At 40.1% G+C, this 19,887-nt stretch overlaps 1 protein-coding gene across 8 annotated transcripts in view; it reads right to left on the bottom strand.

Moving 5' to 3' along the window:
- NEK10 (NIMA related kinase 10) overlaps positions 1-19,887 on the bottom strand; it is a 242,095-nt gene that overhangs the window by 58,237 nt on the left and 163,971 nt on the right. For 3 of the 8 annotated variants that reach the window (XM_020993333.2, XM_078151319.1, XM_078151323.1), the window contains exons 27-31: positions 13,147-13,197; positions 2,655-2,838; positions 2,480-2,566; positions 986-1,087; positions 337-391 (exon numbers count right to left, since the gene is read on the bottom strand). In XM_020993333.2, the coding sequence (XP_020848992.1) occupies positions 337-391; positions 986-1,087; positions 2,480-2,566; positions 2,655-2,838; positions 13,147-13,197 (479 nt within the window). The remainder of the gene's footprint in view (positions 1-336; positions 392-985; positions 1,088-2,479; positions 2,567-2,654; positions 2,839-13,146; positions 13,198-19,887) is intronic. The other 5 variants (XM_020993335.2, XM_078151335.1, XM_020993338.2 and 2 more) reach the window with 3 other exon arrangements.

The raw sequence follows: 19,887 nt of genomic DNA, 5'->3' as shown, positions 1-19,887 counted from the left end.
TCAAAGACCTATTTCTTACAATAACTATCTTAATAAACTCAGATACTAGGTCATCGCAAATTAGAGCAAACCAGTACTTAATCTGACAGATTTTCTCTATGCGTACTAGAATATCTGCTTTCTACCTACGTCTTCCAACCACTCTCTGAAAACATTATTTTTATATCAGGGCATACAAAGTACCTAGTCATATGAACAAAAATCAACATGATATGTCCTAACCTCTTACTTAATGTAAAACATCAGGCATCTTTTTTTTTCCAGCAGCCAGCCCAATTAGTAATATCCTGACTTTGCAAAGCTTAAAATATTTCCAAAAGCTAAAATTTTACAGACCTTCCATGAGATTGTCTTTCTCCTCCAGAAGCACTGAAACTTCGTTTTAATATGCCTGAAACAAATGTATGCACAGAATAGTGATTACATTTTCTTCTCTAAAATGATGTTTTATGTTTGAAAAACTTAGATTTCGATTTTACAGAATTTCTCTTATGCAATCAATTTAAAACAATGGAAAGATTTTTAAAAGCATAAATGGAAAATATAACATTAGGAAAAAAATTATTTTTGCTAGAGTTTTAAAGTAATTTTTTTTCCACACAGCGATTTTACAATAGACCACATCTCTAGGGTGTTTTCAGGTGTATAAAGTACTTTGCTGCCAATAATTCTGTGAGGAGGGTAGTTCAAGTATTATTTATACAAGATTTACAGATGGGGAAACAGAGGCCCCAAGACAGTAAGTGTTTTTTGACCATGATTTCATAACTTTCAGAGATGATTTTCAAGCTCAGCTCTCCTGACTAAAAGATTTCTTTTTAAATCTTTTAAGCATTGCAACAAAATACAGGTGGGAAGTGGACAAAGGAAAGAAGAAAAAAATAATTGAAGTGAAAGAAAAAGGAGAAGCACAAAAAATGAATCCAAAAAGAAGAGACAGGAGAAAATAACAAACCAAATTAAATTTGTGTGACAGTGAACTTACATGGTGATGGGCATAAAGAAGCAGCACCATCCCTTAAAGTCTCGGCTGAGATTGAGCTAAGCGCACAGATCCTTGGAATGACTGAGTGTCTTACAATGTTTCCTGCTTAGTCACATTAGAAAATTTTAATTAAACGTCTCCAATCCCTCTGCAAATGGTTCGATTTGAGGGATTCAACATACTATAAAGCACAGGTATCAAACACGGCCCAAACCAGATTAAAACATAATTGGGAAATATTTAACAAAATAAATAAAAATACAGCAGAACATAGATAATGTTAGTGTGTGGTTTTCTAAGCCAACCTGAGGCTCAGCTTTGGTTCCCATTTCTACTTGAGTTTGGCACCATCGCTGCGAGCCACTCAGTGTCTGTGAACTTTAGCATACCAACTGAGGCCTGCGCACTTTAAAAGGCTTTTTAAAAGGTTCTTCCCCACTTGGTGACCAACTTGTCTTGGGACAGGAAGGGCTTCGATGACCTAATCTCGAATGGACTTTGGAAACTCCAAAAGGCGGCTGAGGTGCCTGCACCGTGGCCAACTCCGTCAGGGCTCTGGTGACTGACACATCCTAATGGTTTTACTCTCAGATTCTATTTGGAGTGAGTGCTGTCCAGGACGAACCAATCAGCCTACAGAGGGATGAGCTCTGCAAACACTTTATCACGTATTACAAAAGCGTGGCTCTGAATGTAGCTGAAACGGCCACATGAAAACTCCCAGGGTCAGCCCTGCGTGTTTACGGACATGGATGTTACCTCCCAGTCCAGTAGGTAAATTCAGTCTGTAACAGCAAACAGAAGGGAGGAGATGCAGGGATCAGCTGTGCTCCTAAGGAGGACAACTGCAAATATCCCTTTGGGTAGTGTTCTTGGACTACTCATTCGCTGAATCCTCTCTGAGGACAATTCACTGGAGGACAACAGCCAAAGCAAATCATTGCTGCGGTCACAATTAAGCAAGCCCCTGGTCCCTAATGGACAGGCTGATCCCGTAAAGTTTCCTTGACGGTTCCTGCATTTGCCAGTAGAAACAGTCAAACCCACCCGCGTCGAGCTGGGATGGCTGGGACTTCAGGCCTTACGAGATTACCCCCCAAAAATGCTCTGTATGGGCGGGCCACAGGTCTGCTTTGCCATTTCTTTGTTCCAAGGCAGCAAGGTGGCACGACGGATAGAGCACTGTGCCTGGACTCGGGAAGACATGAGTTCTAACCCACCCTCAGTGACCCTGAGCAAGTCACTTACCTACTGCCTGCCTCAGTTTCCTCAAGTGTCAAATGGGAACAGTGCCAGCACCTACCTCCTAGGATTGTTGTCAGGATCAAATGAAATGGTATTTGTAAAGGACTTACTACCTTGCCTGGCATATAACAGCACATCAATGCTTGTGCCCTTCCCTTTTCCTCAAGGACGACAACGTCAGCGCACTGCTGACTGATCTGCCACTGGAAATGATGAAATGGTTTAGACGGCCCTTGGTAGATGGCTTACCAAATGGTGACTCTTTCAAAGGGCTTGAGCTAGAGCTGCTGGAGTTATCTGAGATGTCTAGCTCATCATCTAATTCCAAATATGTGTCTGTACAACAAAAAAGAGACACGAGTGAGTCTTGGAACAGAAAACACAAGAGACAGGTCTGTGCTGACATCTTTACAAATGCCCTCACCTTTTTCGATATTTTCTAAGTTGTAGTTATCATCGGACAAGATTTCATCACAGGCTCTGTCTTCGTCTTTCCCACAGGGCTGCTGAAAGCTCTCTGGGGGAAGGTCAGCACTCTCAGAAAGCTCGCTTTTCAAGCTGGCCCCGCCGCTGCTACTGCTGCTCAGGCTGGCCTTCTCAAAATTTTCCTGAGAAGCAAAATAAAAGAGCTGATGGCTTTCTTTCCGGAGCTTTCTTCCAAGTGAGAATTCATTACAGAAATCAGTTCCAAAAGCATTTTGGGTTTGCACCAACCCATGGTCGGTCCTGTCCTTCTACCTGGCCCGGTTCCCTCATCTCTCCACACTCCTCCTGAACTTGTCTCACCTCTTACTGGTTTCTTCGGCCAGGCCCTCTCTTCCGTCCTGGTGTCCCTCACCATCTGGCCTCTCCACCATTCAGCCCTGCTAGCCCCAACCCTCGTCCTTACACTGCTGAGCAAGGCTAGAGGAAGCCATGGAATGTGGCTAACTGGACCCGCCACACATTTGCCCACCACTAGGCCTTCACTGTCACAGGGAAATTCTTTTGCTCATCATTTACTCCAGGCAGCTAGGTGGTGCAGTGGATAAAACCCTGGGCCTAGAGTTAGGAAGACCTGAGTTCAAATCCTGCTTCAGCCACTTCGTAGCTATGTAACCCTAGGCAAGTCACTTAACCTCTGTCTGCTTCAGTTTCCTCATCTCTAAAGTCTGGATAATAACAGTACCTACTTCCCAAGGTTATTGTGAGGATCAAATAGGATAAAATTTGTTAAATAAAAAAGTGCTTAGCACAGTGCCGACATGTAGTCGGCATCTCCCTTCCCTAATGCCTCTTTATCACACCAATCACAAAAGCTGTTCTAAACCTCCACTTTTCATACTCTCAACTCTACCTTTGACACCCCCCCGACCTCGTCTATACTACTTTAATGAGAAAATTCAGATCACCCAATATGAATTCTTTCAATTTCCCCCCCTCTCCAATTTTTTAATTCTTTTAATATGTTTACCTATCTCCTTTCCTCCAGTTTTGGAGGAAGACAGACCTCATTCCTTGCTGAATATCAACCCTTCCATCTATATACCCCTGATACTATGTCCTCCTGCCTTGTCCTTGACCTTGCGCTATCAATCCCTCCCCTCACATTGATGTCCATTCTAGCTCTGGTCCACACTCTACGTCCAGCCTGCAAACACGGCCACATCTTCCTTAGCCCAACAGAACCTCCCCTTGGTGCTGCCTCATATCTCTCAAACTACTACTCTGTATCTCTTCCCCTTCATTGGCAAACTTCTCAAACCCCTAGAAGGAGTGGTGGGCACTCACTGTACCCCCTTACTGCTCCACAGGCCCACCAATTCAGAGAAAAAGCTCTCTCAAAGATGACAGAGCACTACTAAAGACCACCTTATCACCCAACCCAAGAGTTACATTTCTGTCCTTGGCCTCCTTGACATCTCTGTAAATTGTGGACCACCAAATGCTCCCTGATACCCTTTCATTTGGAGCTTTCATGACAGCGCTCTCTCTGATCACTGCTTCTGTGGCCTGCTGCCCTTCAAATGTGGATGTCCCCAAGGCTTTTTCCTACACCATCTTCTCTTCTCTCTCTACACGCTCTCCTTTGGTGATCACATCCAAAACCACAGAATGACTGAAACTCTTGAGTTAGAAAGGACTCCAGAAGGCATCCATGCCTTAACAAAAACCCCTCTATGACATACTTGACAAATGGCTATCCAACTCTTGTTTGAAAATCTCTAAGGAGGGGAGCCCCATTCGACTTTTCTATAGAAGAAGCCTAACCCTACATTGCTCCATGCATCCCAACCATCTCTTCCAACAGCTTCAGTTAATACCTTTATGCAGATGGCTCCTGCATCTGAATTTCAAGCTCACCCATAGTTCCAGGCCCATATTTCCAACTGGCTCCTGGATATTCTTTGGGCATCCCAAAATGAACATGTCTTAAGACTGAGCTCTTCCTTCTCTAAATTGGAGCCCTTCCCCCATCTGCTCTATTTCTGTTAACGCCATGACCATCCCTCCAGAATTCCAGACACATAACCATAGTCATCCAAATACCTTTGTAATACCTTCGCTGTTTTGACCTTTGTAATATCTTTCACTTGTTTTTTTTTCCCTCTTCACTGGCCCCACTGTAGTTCAGGGCCTCCTCCTCTGTTCTCACCTACACTAATTTTACAGTACCTGCTCTTCCTGATTCCTCTTATCCTCAACTCTGCTGCTCAAGTAATGATCCAAGGGCAGCTAGGGGGTGCAGTGGAAAGAGCTCTGGCCTTGGAGTCAAGAGGACCTGAGTTCAAATCCAGACTCAGACATTAGACACTTACTGGCTGTGTGACCCTGGGCAAGCCACTTAACCCCAATTGCCTTGCAAAAAAACTAAAACAAACAAACAAAAAAACCAAACCAAGCAATGATCCAAATGCACCTCTATGATGCTTGGGGGGAAGAAGATGCCTGTGCTGAAAAGCACCTTAAACCACTGCCTCACTTCCTAGTCTCAGGCCGCATGATGATTGGCTGCCTTCAACCGCCACGCCCCAAACTGTCCACTTGAGAATGGCGGTCGTTTTACATGCTAAGGTTTTCCAAATGTCCATCCTTGTGACTAGTTAACTTTAAGACAAATTGGAAAATACATCTCTTATACACATAGCTATAGATACATATATAGAAATGGTAAGACTTGGGAACAGATCTATGATCTCACGCCTATAAAGCTGAGGAACACCCTCTACCAAAGGAGGTCAGCACACGCTCCACAACCTAGGGTCTTATTAGAGAATTGCTCAAAGCACTGACAGGGCTATGCTGCTCTGTGTCAGAAGGAGGACTCGAACCCAGGTCTTCCTGGCTTTAAGCCTGGATCTCCAGCCACTACAACGAGATGACTTGTGTTTGTGTGGCAAGTCAATGCTCATATACGGGGTATACTCTGGGCCTCATGAACTTAAATAACAATAGTAACAGTGCACGTTTATACCATGCTTTAAGGTTTTACAAAATGCTTTACATATATGTTATTTCATTTGATCTTCACAACACAGTGAGGTAGCTGCTGTAATTATCCCGCGTTACAGATGAAGAAACTGAGGCTGAGAGTGACTTGCCCAGGGTCACGTAGTCAGTTAGTGACTAAAACAAGATTCAAACTCAGAACTTCTTGATTCTACATTCAATACTCAATCCACTGTACCACTGCTTGCCTCAGCTGTCTTCTGTGACGACTTTTTTTTGTTGTTTATTTGTTTTGGGGGTCTTTTTTGGCTAGGCAGTGGGGTTAAGTGACTTGCCCAGGGTCACACAGCTAGTAAGTGTCAAGTATCTGTGGCTGGATTTGAACTCAGGTCCTCCTGACTCCAGGGCCAGTGCTCTATCCACTGCACCATCTAGCTTGACTCCTGTGATGACATTTTACATTGCAGTTAGACCAGAATACTTGCTAAAGACTGAGGTACTGACCACTGAAAATATTTTCTTGCTGTATGTTATCGTGTGTGTCTTATCAGGTCACTTACAAGATGTTTATTGGGGGAAGCAAAAGAATCTGTGATTTTGGGGGTGATGAACTACTGTTCCTTTTGTAAAACGGGATCATATAATTTAGAACAGGGGGATTCTCAGGCCCATCTAGTCCAGGAATTCCTAACTGCTTTTGTGTCTGGTAAAACCTACAGACCCTCTCTCAGAATAGCATTGTTTAAATACATGAAACAAAATACATAGAACAATTACAAATGAAACTAGTCATATTGAATACAGATCTATTTTTCCCTGTTCGTGTCCATGGACTCCCCCAACCCTGCTGATATCTATGTGTAGACCCCATATTAAGAACTCCTAATCTTACAGCCCTCCCTCACTTCACAAGTGAGAAAATGGAGGCCCAGAGAAGGATCTAGTTAAACCCTCCTTTCACAAAGCAAAGGCTGTTGAGATCTGGTCCCCACCTCACCATTCTCTCCGGAAGCCAGACAGTTCTAGATCTAGAGCTCCAGGAGTCTTGAATCTACGCCCTATTTCCCATTGCTGCCTCTAAATCCTAGAAATCATTGTGATTGTCAAGAAGGAGATTCAGGACCTCATTTCATAAGCTTATGAAGAAATTGGTAGGTTAGGATGGTGGGTCAAATTTAATTAGACAAAATCCAATAGGGATAAATAAGAAGCCTATGTTGGGTTTAAGATCTCATTCCCACAAGTGTAGGGGTGGGTGGCATGGGTACAAAAGATGGCACGTTAACAAAAGGACTGTGAACTCATTATAGGAAGGAGACCACGCCATTCTCACAAAGCTCGAGAGACTGGCGGATTTTGTTCTCCTAAACATATCAGAGGGGTATGAGGCGTGTGCTTTGCAGAGAATGGCACCCTTGGACATCACAGAAACAAGCAGACTAAGAGTAATCCAGCCAACTCAGGCTAAGCAGCAGCGCTGGCTCTCTGGCAGTGGGGCAAAAGGCTCTTCAGAATCAGAGGAGCAACCCTGGGGGGCAATTATTTGGCATCAGCCAGGGGGCAGGAGAGAGACTCAACCAGGCTGCTTAGAACACCTGGGCCTTCCAGAAATGGACAGGCACATTCTGTGCGCCAAGATGGCATCTCCAGAAGATGACGGAGATTAGACAAGCCATCGTGGACACTGTCCCCACTCTGTGAGTTGTGTGCCTGTCAGCCAAGTGCCAGGATAAGCCTACTGATGTCAAGCTCCGACTGTCTTGGTATGAAGTAGCTTTTTCCTGCGTGCAGCTGATCATGATACATTTTCAGTTGAGCAGCTCCTAACAGCGGCAAACGGGTATTATCCAAATTAGCCGTGACAAGTGGCAGCAGGCACATAAGGCCCATTTTATTAAAAGTAGTACAATTAAAAAGAAACACTGCCCAGGCCGTTAGCTTGACAGAGAAAACTCAAGTAATGAGTATACATGAGAATGTCTACTCTTCCCTGCACATGCTTCCCAGCAGGAGCATAATAAATTCATGTTTGCTCCTGAGTTCCAAAAGAGCTGAGTTTCTATTTGTGGCTGTCTCCGCCACCCTTTTTTCTTCTGCTGCTTTGGCTGAGGACTGTGTCCTTATGTGCACAGATATGTGGGGGTACCAGGTGTTTGGCAGGGATTCATTTGGCAAAGCAGGATCTTTGAATCCTGACAACCACTTTCCAGGGTTTGAATGGGATAGATAGCACAGAGAAAATGTTTAAATGGCAAAGGATCATGACTGTGGTTTTCTAGTAGATAAACTTAGTCCCTAAATGACAAAATCTAGATGCCAGGTTGACTGAATGACATTCAGGGAGGAGCTAAAGGGTTTTGCACAATCACAGCAGCCCCCCCGTGGGTAATGACTCTAAAGGAAAGGGGCACTCCTCAAAGTCCCCCGTCTCCTCTTCATGGGATTGGGAGATGGCATATGATTGGGGGAGGCACAGGCATTCTGAAAGTGGTCACCCCACTGCACATTCCCCATATGTCTTTGCCCAACCTGAGAAGTAAGGAAGATGTCCAGAGACTGCACATGTCCCTTGGATGTGCTGAACATAGAATCTACACCCCTGGAGGAGCAGTGGGGAAATTTTTAAGCATTTCTTTTTTGAGTTGTTTGGGTATTATCATGACTCCTACAGAATTCCTAAAGTCCTGAGGCATTTTCCTTTCTTGGTGCCCCACGCATCACAGCAGAGGTTAGTGTTCTTTAAGTTAGACTAGAAAAGCCAGGAAGGACATTTTAGGGGTCTGCAACTTAGAACTGGACACAGACTAAGGATCAAATAATAAGAGAAAAACATTCCCTCCACGTGTGGGTCTTTATTGCAAAGTTTTATTGCAAGGTTTTTTAACATTAGAATTATTAAAAATTATAAAGATGGGGATTCATAGTGAAAAATATTGATTTTTATTCCACTACCCAATGATGATGCCATTTTCATCACTGCAATTAGAACTGCTTAGAAAGATTGGTGCATATTATTGAACTGTTACCAAATAAAAGAAATTCATTAACATGAATGCCCTTGAGATGCCAAGAATGACAATTTAAATGAAAAGTATACATCAAATTTACCACGTTCAGTAGCATTTAAAAGTTTGCCTCCCTTCCTACTAAATTAGTATCTACAATGGATCTTTTGATCTTTCTTACTTCTGTCTAGCCCAACCTCTTCATTTACAAACAAGGAAACTCAGACCCCCAGAGTTTAGGTGACTTGTCCAAGGTCACAAACTATTCAGCAGCAGAATCAGGATTCCAACCCACAGCCTCTGGCTTTAAGTCCAGTATCCTTTCCACTGAACCATGCTGAAGAATTATCATATGTATGTATCAATTCATATTGATAAATGAGATGAAGTGGTTTGGTCTAAAGTCAAACTACTAGCAAATGGCTGAGAGAGAGGTGGGAATCTAATTCTTATGCCAGTTTTCTTTCCACTATACAATTTCTAATGATAAGAAAGGATAAATGAAGGAGTGAATGAATGAACGAAAAATATTTCTTAAGCACTTACTATGTTCCAAGCATTGTGCTGGGAATACAAATACAGTATATTCATTTTATGTATTATATTGACTTTAGCAAAATGTCATTATAAGCAACATGAATATCCCTCATGTTGCTGGTTATAGCAGGTTTTTAAGATCAATGCAAACATTCATTTACTTAATCATCAACATCATCACTACCACCACCATCATCATCTTCGTTGTTAACATCATCACCATTACCATCATCATTGTCATGATCACATCACCATCATCATCATCATCATCATCATCACCACCATTGTTACCAGATTAACCTTCCAATCAGACTTAAGGTATGCTGTGTTATATTCCGTACCATGCCAAATTTTGTTAAACTCGGTCATTTCTTTTACTTGGGGAATAAACAGATCAGAAAAAAATGAGAAAGGTGAGGGGAAGGAAATATAAAACCAACTGTTACCTGTTTCTCATGGAGTTTCCATAAGACAAGGAGACAACCAGATACCCTCATCCCTCAACACAAGAAGATTTTGAAGTGTCCTGCTCTGCTTGCCTCCTCAAAGAAAAAAACACAATGGTAGTAGCTGGGGGAGAAGCCTTTTTGTAGGCCTGGTTCGATGCCAGATGGTCATATATGAAGAAGGTTTAAAGTGAAAGTTGTGGGACAAGGAAAAGTGAATAAAAAAACTGAAAAAAGATGCAGCCAATGAATCGATATCATGGAGTAACAGAAAGTGACCTGAAAATTTCACTAAAAAGAAAGTGACAAAAAATTCTACAAGAACCCTGAGCAATAAGGAAATTATATAAAGAAACTCCAAGTGATTCAAAGGAACAGGAAAATTAAAAGAAGAAATATTACGGAAATTAAATTGGGAATCAATGGCATTAGACAGTTTAGAAAACATAATGGAGAAACTCTTTAAAACTGCACATTCTCTGGAAAAAAGTAAATTTGGACCTCACAAATAAAAACATGAAGGAAAAGCAGCAGGACAGCAACATAAAACATTATATACTACCCAAAGTGACTGATCTTGAAGACAAAATTCAGAGAGGTAATTTTGAAAAGTATGGGTTTCTTAGAAAGAAAAAAAACCACACAATGAATTGAAAAGCCTAATTAACAAACTGCAACAATTAATAACCGAAACTTACCCAGAAGCATTAAAAAAAAAAAAACAGTAAGTTGGTTTAAATAATGTGCAGATCACTAATAGAAGGAACGTAGTTTTAAAATTCATTTCATATCATGGAAAAACGGATTTGACTAATTCTGGACTACTTATTTATGAGAAGTTAAAGAAGCCATTAGACTATTATTATGTTGTAAAAAGCAAAGAAAATATGAACCCTCTGAATAATATAAATTGCACAATTAAACTTAAACAGCAATGCAAAATGCCATTAGAAACCAGAAGCAGGCACTTTGAATGAGAGAGACATAAAAAAAGTAAGTAAGTTTGGAGCATGATGGCCCCCACCTATAATTCCTACTGCTAAGGAGGCTGAAGCTGGTGGACTGCCTAAGCTTGGGAGTTCTGGTGCAGTGGGAATAAGGTAACCAGGTGTTCCCACTAAGTCTTGCACCAATACAATGGGCCCCCATCAGTGGTGAACCACCGGACTATCTAAGGAAAGGTCACAAATGGAATAGCTGGGCCAGGCCAGTAAGGGGTTGTTGCTATACTTCTAGAATGGGAAAAAAAGGTAGGGGGGAGATCCAGGCTCAAAAACAAACAAAAAACTTTGGGAGGAAAATGAAGTAAATAGAGTTAATAAGAAAAGACTAATGTGTAAAATAAACTCTTGTGATTCTGAAGTTGGACAAGGCTTTATTTATTTTTTTAAATCACATATTGGCCAAAAAAGGGGCAAAGGGAAAACAAAGAGATCTACTGCAATGGGGGAATCAAGGCTAGATTTGGAGTCAGAGGACCTGGGTTTGAAAATTGGCTACTGTTGACCTGTGTGACCTTGGCCATGTGCTTAACCCCTTTAGCCTCAAATTTCAAACGTATAAAACAAAAATGTTAGATTAGATGATCTCTACAGTTCTATCCTGCTCTAAATCTAGAATTCTAGCATCTAGAGGCCAAAGAAACTGAGGAAAGAAAGAGTAAAAGAAGTTTAAAGAGTTGAGTAGGAGGAAGGGAAAATAACTGAATTAATATTGTACAGCCTAAAACATATTCTCCATAAATGAAGCATCTGGGAGGAAGTGGGGTCAGTTAGGGAGAGTGGAGGCAAGGGACAAGAGGATGGCAGACTTAGGCTCCAGCTTGCCTTCACTTAAGCTGAGAGGAGGGAGGAGTGGACTCTTCCAACTCTCATCTACCTGGGGAGCTGTGAGAGCACAGGGCAAGTGCAGCTGATGGAAGGGATGTGGGAGAAGAGGGAATGTGTCTTTTCCTAGGAAGAGTTCTGATGACTAGATGCTGGAATAGGACCATACAAAGCAGGAGGTGGGCAAAGTAACAAGGGCTTCCTACCAGATTTTGTCTGGGGGAAGCAGATACAGGAGACTTCTTTTCTGAGAAATGTCTGTGTTTATAAGAACCACAAACCATTGCAGAAGAACACCCCTGGGGGCACCTAACATCTAGGGTAGGTCCGAGACAGAGGTAAGTGGTGAATATAACATAGGTTTTGTCTGCAGTAGGACCATGACTCATGGATACAGGAGGAAGAGTGACTTCTACCACATGGCACTGCCTCTTTCTTGAATCAATATTTCTGAGAATTTGGCTCATCAGAACGCCACTCCAAAAAAAAAAAGCCCTCTAACCTTATATAACTTTTCTAGAGCTAATAGATGAACAGGTTAGAGGAGAGAGCAAGGCCTTTTCATCCAGAATCCCTATGTGGAGTTCAGAAAAGACTGGAATGAGAAGGAAACAAGGAAAGATATGAAGTCAATTAACACTTCTCACAAAAGGTACCACAAATGAATGTTACTCAGAGTGAGAAGAATGAATGGGATGAAAGCACAAAGGAGGATTCTAAACTCTACTCTCATCTGGACTAGGAGAAGGGAAAAAAAAGAGAAAAATAACTTAAGTAAAGTCAAGGACCTTGGGATAAGACATGAAAATGAGAGGAGGATAGAAAAAGCCTACGGAAGAAAACTGGGCTAAGAGAATAAGCAGGATTAGACATATGTACTAAAACCTTACTTAAAAGAAAAGGGAAATCAATGGAAGAGAATGAAATCGAGGAAAACAAAAGTGTAACCTTTACCATCCTAAATGTAAACTAATTATACCCCTACCCAAATAAAATGGAACAGAATGTTAGAATAACTAAGGTAAAACCCAACAATCTGCAGCACAAAAGAAACATTTAAAAACTAAATCTTTTTCTTTCTCTCTCTCTCTCTCTCTCTCTTCTCTCTCTCTCTCTCTCTCTCTCTCTCACACACACACACACACACACACACACACACACACACACACACACACATGCACACACACACCAAATGCCATAGTATCTAAAGTCATAAGGAAAAAAAGTTAGTAAAATTTCAATAAGGCATAGATAACAACACAATAATTGTAGGAAAGTTTAATGTTCCTCTCTCAGAGATAGATTAGTTTAATGTTCCTCTCTCAGAGATAGAAAAATCTAACTCAAAAGATAAACCAGAAGAAAACCACAAAGCTGAATAGTCTGTTTGAAAAATTGTATTTAAAGGACTCAAGAAATAATCTGAGATTTTCAAAATATCCATTTTCTCAGTATCATAAAAACTTATTTTTTGTTAAGATACAAAGAAATCGTGAATAAATATAAGCAATATTAAGCATATCCTTTATGGATTACAATATTACAAAATAATTTAGCATGCTAAAGATGTATGCTTAAAAGAATACTAATGACATTTTAAACAATGAGTGGTTCAAAGAATGAATCATAGAAACAATAGCTATGAAAAAGAGAAAAACAATGAGACAACATACCAAAATTTTTTGGATGCATCTAAAGCAGTCCTCAGAGGAAAAATTATATCTCTGAAAACATAAAATAGTGATAAAAAAAAAGAGAAGGGATTAATGAACTGATTATGCAACTTAAAAAAAAAACCTAGAAAATCAACAAATTAACAAATCCAAAACAAAAAATAAGAAATTAACATTGAAAAGCAAAATAAAAAGCTATTGTAGGATGTCCCATCTTTGATTTAAGCTACTAAAGCTTAAAACTGCACAATTCTTTTGCAAATCTCTACAAATTACAAAGAAAAATGAGCACTCATTTAAAATATAATTAATAAATCTTTACAATACTCATCAAAAAGAAAGGAAAATAAAATTAGGAAAATGAAAAAATCAACAAAGTGAAGAGAAGAAATAGAAAGTGATCAGAAACTGCTATGTACAATGATTTATTTCAGGTGAGAAATGAAAAGAAATGGATAATTACCTACAAAAATACAAAATACCCAAATTAAAACAATAAATGGAGTTCTTAAAATATCTAATCTCAGAAATTGAACATTGAGCAAACCATGAAGGAACTACCAAAGGAGGTTGGGGGGGGAAAGGGGGGGAGACTGCAGGGGAGAAAGTCTACATGAATTCAAAAGTGAAATTACATAAAACATTTAAAAAGCAAAGTAAACATACCTTTGTTATAAAATCTATTGTCAATAACTGAGAAGACTCTCTACTACACTCTCTCTATGAGGCAATTACAGATCTGATACTTAAAATTCAGTGAGATAAGACAAAGAAATATAACTACAGACAAATCTCAGTAATGAATATTGATGCAAAAAATTTTTAAATAAAATTTTAGCAAAGAGGCCAAGACAATAAATCCAAGAAAAATTACTACAACTAAGTTGGAATTATACCAAGTACTCAAGTGTGATTTAATATCAAGAAACAATTAGAATAATTAATCAAACCACAAAAAAGTAAAAAGACATGATTTTATCAATAAACAAAAAAATTGATAAAAATAGTATTTATAATCATAAAAATCCCTAAAGATAGCAAAGACATGACTAAAATAAAAAAACTAGGATTATTTTCAAAGGATAATGCTAAGTATGTACAATAAGACAGGAAAGAAAAATTATAGATATAAACACAAGCAAAGAATAGCTTAAAACAGTTTTCATTTAAAGACAACAAAATCTTACAGAATTAGCAAGCTGAATAATCAAGAAGATTTATAATGTCAGTTCAGTTTGAATACGCAATAAAGTCAACCAAATCACCAGCGTTTCCATAAAACAGTGACAAAACCATGCAAGAGAAAACAATAGAGAATTTTCATTAAGGATAACTATAGAACACACACACACACACACACACACACACACACACACATACACATACTCCTACTAATTAACTTAGCCAGACAATTGGGACTTAAATATTTACAATAATGATCTACTCTTTACAGAAATAAAGGAAGACAAGAAATTGGAGGGATGGTCATTGCTCATGGCTGGGCAGTGTCAATATAACAAAAATAAGGATGTCACATAAATGATGATATAGTGATTAGAGGTAGACAAAATAATAAAAAATTATTAGGAGAAACAAAAGGTCTAGACTGTCAAGGAAATTTTTTAAGAGTAGGAATGAAAAAGGAACAGCACTTCCACACCTTAAACCATATTATAAAATAATCATCATCATAACTCTTTGATACTGGTTTAAAAAGTTGAGAAATATATCAATATAATAGACTAGATGACTAAGAATCAGAAATAACTACATGTTGTCACCCAGAACATAAACTATTTGGGAAGGGGCTCCCCATTTGACAGGAACTTAAAGCAGATTGATAAAAATTAGGACATTATATTATAACCTACAGATAGGTATGAAGTTTAAATATAAAAATTACAACATGAAAAAATCAGCGGCGAATGGAAGGAGACAGCTTTCAGAACTGTGACTAGGAAAATAAATATCAATCAAGCAAGGGATAAAGGTAACCACAAAAGAGAAAGGAGAAAATGTAATTAAATAAAAGCAAAGCTTTTTCTGTCCATGAAATCACTGGTGCTAGAACATAAGAGAAAGCACTAAGTGCAAACAAAAATGTATCAAATGTCTCTCACTGACGTCTAACATCTAACAAAAAGATTTCATCCGTATATGTATCTGTGTGTGTGACCAAGCAACAAATGGTCAAGGGCTAGAAACAAACACTTTTCAAAAGGAAAACTTGCAAGTTATCAACAACCATTTAAAGACCACAGCAATCATTACTTAGCTACAATAATAATAATAATGATCAGGTCATTAATAATAATAAAATGGTAATTTTTGAATTCTGAAAAGCTAGACCCCTCAAAGTATCAAAGATGACAAAAGACAGAGATCATCACTGTTAGCTGGGCTGTGGACTCTTGGAGACGGAGCTGTAAACTGGTGGCCCAGATTTTCTGGAAAACAATTCTGAACCTGTGAAAAAACTTACTTAATTGTTCCTGTCTTTGACTCAGTTATATCGTGCAATCAGGTATATACTCCAAGGTCAAGAATGAGCCGCAAGAAAAAGCCTCAGTCATACCAAGGTATTTATAGCAGCATTTTTATGTAAGCAAAAAGGAAACGATATAGATATAGATATAGATATAGATATAGATATAGATATAGATATAGATATAGATATAGATATAGATATAGATATAGATATAGATATAGATATAGATATGGATATGGATATGGATATGGATATAGATATAGATATAGATGTAGATATATACACATATATGAAATGGTACATAGGAAAGCAAGCAAAGACAGAATATGATCCACACTGATTACAATAATTTAAATTTAAACAACAGGCCTGAATGACTTTCAGAACTCCTCTGGAAGCTTTAAAGGTAGCACAGCCAACAACATACTTCTTCCACTGAGAACTGCTCATCTTTGCAAAGTATCATTTCTAGCTATGATAGTTATTAAAACCAAGTACTGAAATAAACTGAACTTAGGAACAGACCTGAGAATTGCTGTATTGTAGCATTAAATCAAGATTTTCAAAAATAATGAAGCACGTTACATCACGTCGCTTTTCCTAAAAACAAAACTTTAATAATATTTGAGTGAGACGAAAAGAGTTTTGCACTTTTAATAAATAAAATGAAAATTATTTAGTATTATTTTCATCATTATTTCAATCTTTTTAATTTCTATTTTTATGTGTGGTTTATAACATATATATATAATAGTACATGTATACAGTAATTTAATCATACATGACATCAGTATATGCATTTAGTTTATGAACATACATATTTATATATTTAATACATAATATATATTCCATAATGCATTGCCTCCGGTACTATCTGTGTGCATTCTCAGTTCTCTTTACTGACAGGGTGCAGGATCAAACCATCTTGGAGACCACAGCACGAGAAGATTACTTCATGAGCGGATATGGCCAAAAGGCTCCAGCGCTTGGTGCCCGACCCTCTGCTGATACACCTCTTTGCTCTTAGCCAACTGATCCCCAGACAAGATGCTTGGTTCATCCCAGGCTCCTGCTTGAAGCCCTTCCCTCTTGGGAGGGCCCTCCAGTACTTATACTCCCCTGGCTCAAACTGGAGAGCTGAGGGCCCCCTCCATGTCATGAGGAGGCACCGAAGAGCCCTGGCGTAGATTTTTACAGCATTTCTTTAACTATGGGCCACAACTCCATATGGAGTCACAGAAAGTTTGGCAACAGTAAAAGGTTTCTGAACGCTCAATGAACAAAAATTAATTCAAAATCAAATGCGTAATGACTCCGAAGTGTTTCTGGCAGTGCCTATGTGTTGTATCGTGCAACTCCACTGAAGCCTTGGTTCTGAACACAAGCCATGTGCACTTTGCACTATGCATGCCCTCAGGCCACGCAGTACCAACACTACTGAAACAAGAAAAGGGGTCGCGAGTGGGAAGAGCTTGAGAAGCCCTGGTGCAGAAGGCAGCCTGATGTACTTCTCTTTGACCAGGATGCTGTTCAAATTAGCATTAATTAATTATTAGCCAGATTGAAATTTGAGAGCAGGCAGCATATGCTCTTGTGAGATAAAATACGTCAATTTTTCTTACAATGTATTGGTTTGGCCCCACAATAGTTGACGTAATTCAAAATGGGTCTCCTGTTTGGTAGTGAAAATTCATGGAGTTCTACTGAACCTACTAATTTCTCTGTCCCTTGGTTACGATTCATCCCTGAATTCTATAATCGTATTATTTACATTAATGCTATAAACTGTTATGGGAGAACATTTCACTGTACTTTTCTCTCAAATAAAGCAATTACACTTGTAAGAACAAAAAGGGCATAAAATTTTGCACCTGTAATTTTTAGACCAACAATGGTGAAGATATAATTTTTTTAAAAATAGTAATTGGTTCTTGGTAAGCAGGGAATGCACATTACCAATTAACTACATACTGTTCTTGATTGAAATTCAATCAATCATATGTTTCTTTAAATTCTGTTAAAATTCAAGCTTTAATAATACTGCTTTTTCAACCCTTTTGCTAATATTCAATGATGCATGAAATGGAATATTATGAGAGTACAAGTCAAAGATTCCACATTATCAGTACATTTAAAATTCAGCACAGAGGGAAGTAATGTTCTAACTCCATCTAGGCTTCATGGTAAATGGTACTCTTTAGTGAAATGACACTCATGTATAAATCAGTTTCAGTGCCGCTGACCACCTGAACCAGATACCATCTGATGAGTAAGTTACCCCTTTAAAAGGTCATGAAGAGGAAAGGGACATGTGGTGGATGGCCCACAGGCAGGCTGGTACCCTGTCAGCTCAGGTTCAGTGTTGGAATGAAATGAGGCATCACTGACTCACTTAACAATTTAAAAAGGAGGTTCACTTAGCCATGGCAGAAAGAAATTATTCTGTAAAGATACTCCAGCACTTAGCTTGGGTAGACATGGTCCTCCTGGCCTCCATACAGAAAATCTAGTCAGCAGTGCAGGATACGGCCATTCGACAGCCTTAGAATATCAGCTGTCTAGATCTGGATCCCACATCAGTGGCCCTTTTTATGCCCTTAAGTGACCAGGAAGCCACATCAATATGGACAGAGCTGTCAGGAAGTCACATCAAGAGAGGTACTGGGCCAATCAAATGTCAGGGACAATTTTGTTGCCTTTCAGAGAAAAATCAGCCTAACTTATACGGGGAAGGAAGGAAGGAAGGAAGGAAGGAAGGAAGGAAGGAAGGAAGGAAGGAAGGAAGGAAGGAAGGAAGGAAGGAAGGAAGGAAGGATGGATGGATGAGAGGAAAATTATGAAGAGAAAGGGAGGGAGGGAGGAAGGAGTGGAAAAGAGGGGAGGGGGAAGAAAGGAAGGAAAGAAAAGAGGGAGGGATGGGACAGAGTGAGAGAGAGAGGGAAGGAAGAGAGGAGAGGAGGGATGGGATGGAAAGAATGGATAGAGGGAGGGAGGGATGGTAGAAGAGGGAGGGAAGGAGAAAGACAGAAAAGGAGGAGAGGATGGAGGAAAAAAGCACTTATTAAGTGCTGACTCAGGGACGTGAATACAGTAAAAAAGACAGCCAATTCCTGTCTTTGGGTGTGACAAAGAGAAGGCGCCTGGCTGCGGGCCCTGGTTAGGACACTGCTCTCACTGAAGGATCCGCACGATAGATCCACGGACACTGTAGAGGGTAGTGTGTAAGGGAAGATAGGAATAACGCCCACACACACATACCAACCACACCCTTGAAGAAGGTCTGAAGGAGCCCCAGACCACTTTTCTAAACAATATCCTGGCACAAACTGCATCTAAACTGTTGGTCAACGAGCGTTCATTAAAGAGCTTGGCACGAGCTGGGCCGTGGGCCCAGGGTAGGCAGGTACACAGGAGATGAAGACAGCGCAGAAAACGCAAGATTTTGCTGAGCCCACCTTTGGGCGACAGCTCGCCAGTGCTTTGTGGATTTTGTGGATAGACCAGTGGACTTGGAGTCGACAAGACCCGAGTCTGCTTCCTCCCTCAGAAATGTCCTAGCTGTACGACTCTGGACCAATCAATTAACCTCTGTCTGCCTCAGTTTCCTCATCTGTAAAATGGGGGCGATAGCAGCACCCACCTCACAGGGCTGTTTTGAGGATCAAATCAGATACTACATGAGGAGCGCTTTTCCAAACCTTAAAGAGTTACATAAACCAAAGAGTTTATTGTTGCTGTCTTACTTGATGGTGCAGAATGTTGCCTTGTCGACTCTCATTCAACAAGGCATATCTGTCCAAATTGGACAAGAGTTCTTAGAAGATTCAACAACACAGATAACTGTGAGTCAACACTATGATCGCTAACGTTCCGAGAGGGATAAAAGGGGGAGATGACAAAGCCTTGTTGACTGACTGATTGACACAACGCTTGCAAAGTGTCTGGTGCCGTCACTGCAGACGTCCTGCAAGCAGACTGAATCTAGGGGTTAGTTCCCTCCGGGTGGGGAGGGTCTTTAGATGCTGCTAGTCGGAACACCACTGTGCTCCTTGCTTCACACCCTGGAACACTGCAAAGCCTTCTAGAGAAGGCCCATAATCTTTTAAAAGAGTTACCAAGCGGGCAAACGACTCCTATTATACAGAGTCTGATCTACAGCTGACCTTGGACAGACAATGTGGACAACAAGCTGGGCCAACACTGGAGGAGGAGGAGGGGTCTGGGTGAGATCGCGTCTGGGAAATTCAGTGACG

This window comes from Phascolarctos cinereus, unplaced genomic scaffold (assembly GCF_003287225.1).
Source record: "Phascolarctos cinereus isolate Bilbo 61053 unplaced genomic scaffold, phaCin_HiC Scaffold_1;HRSCAF=81, whole genome shotgun sequence".
NCBI classification, from domain to species: domain Eukaryota; kingdom Metazoa; phylum Chordata; class Mammalia; order Diprotodontia; family Phascolarctidae; genus Phascolarctos; species Phascolarctos cinereus.
This window is presented reverse-complemented; position numbering and strand designations above follow the sequence as displayed.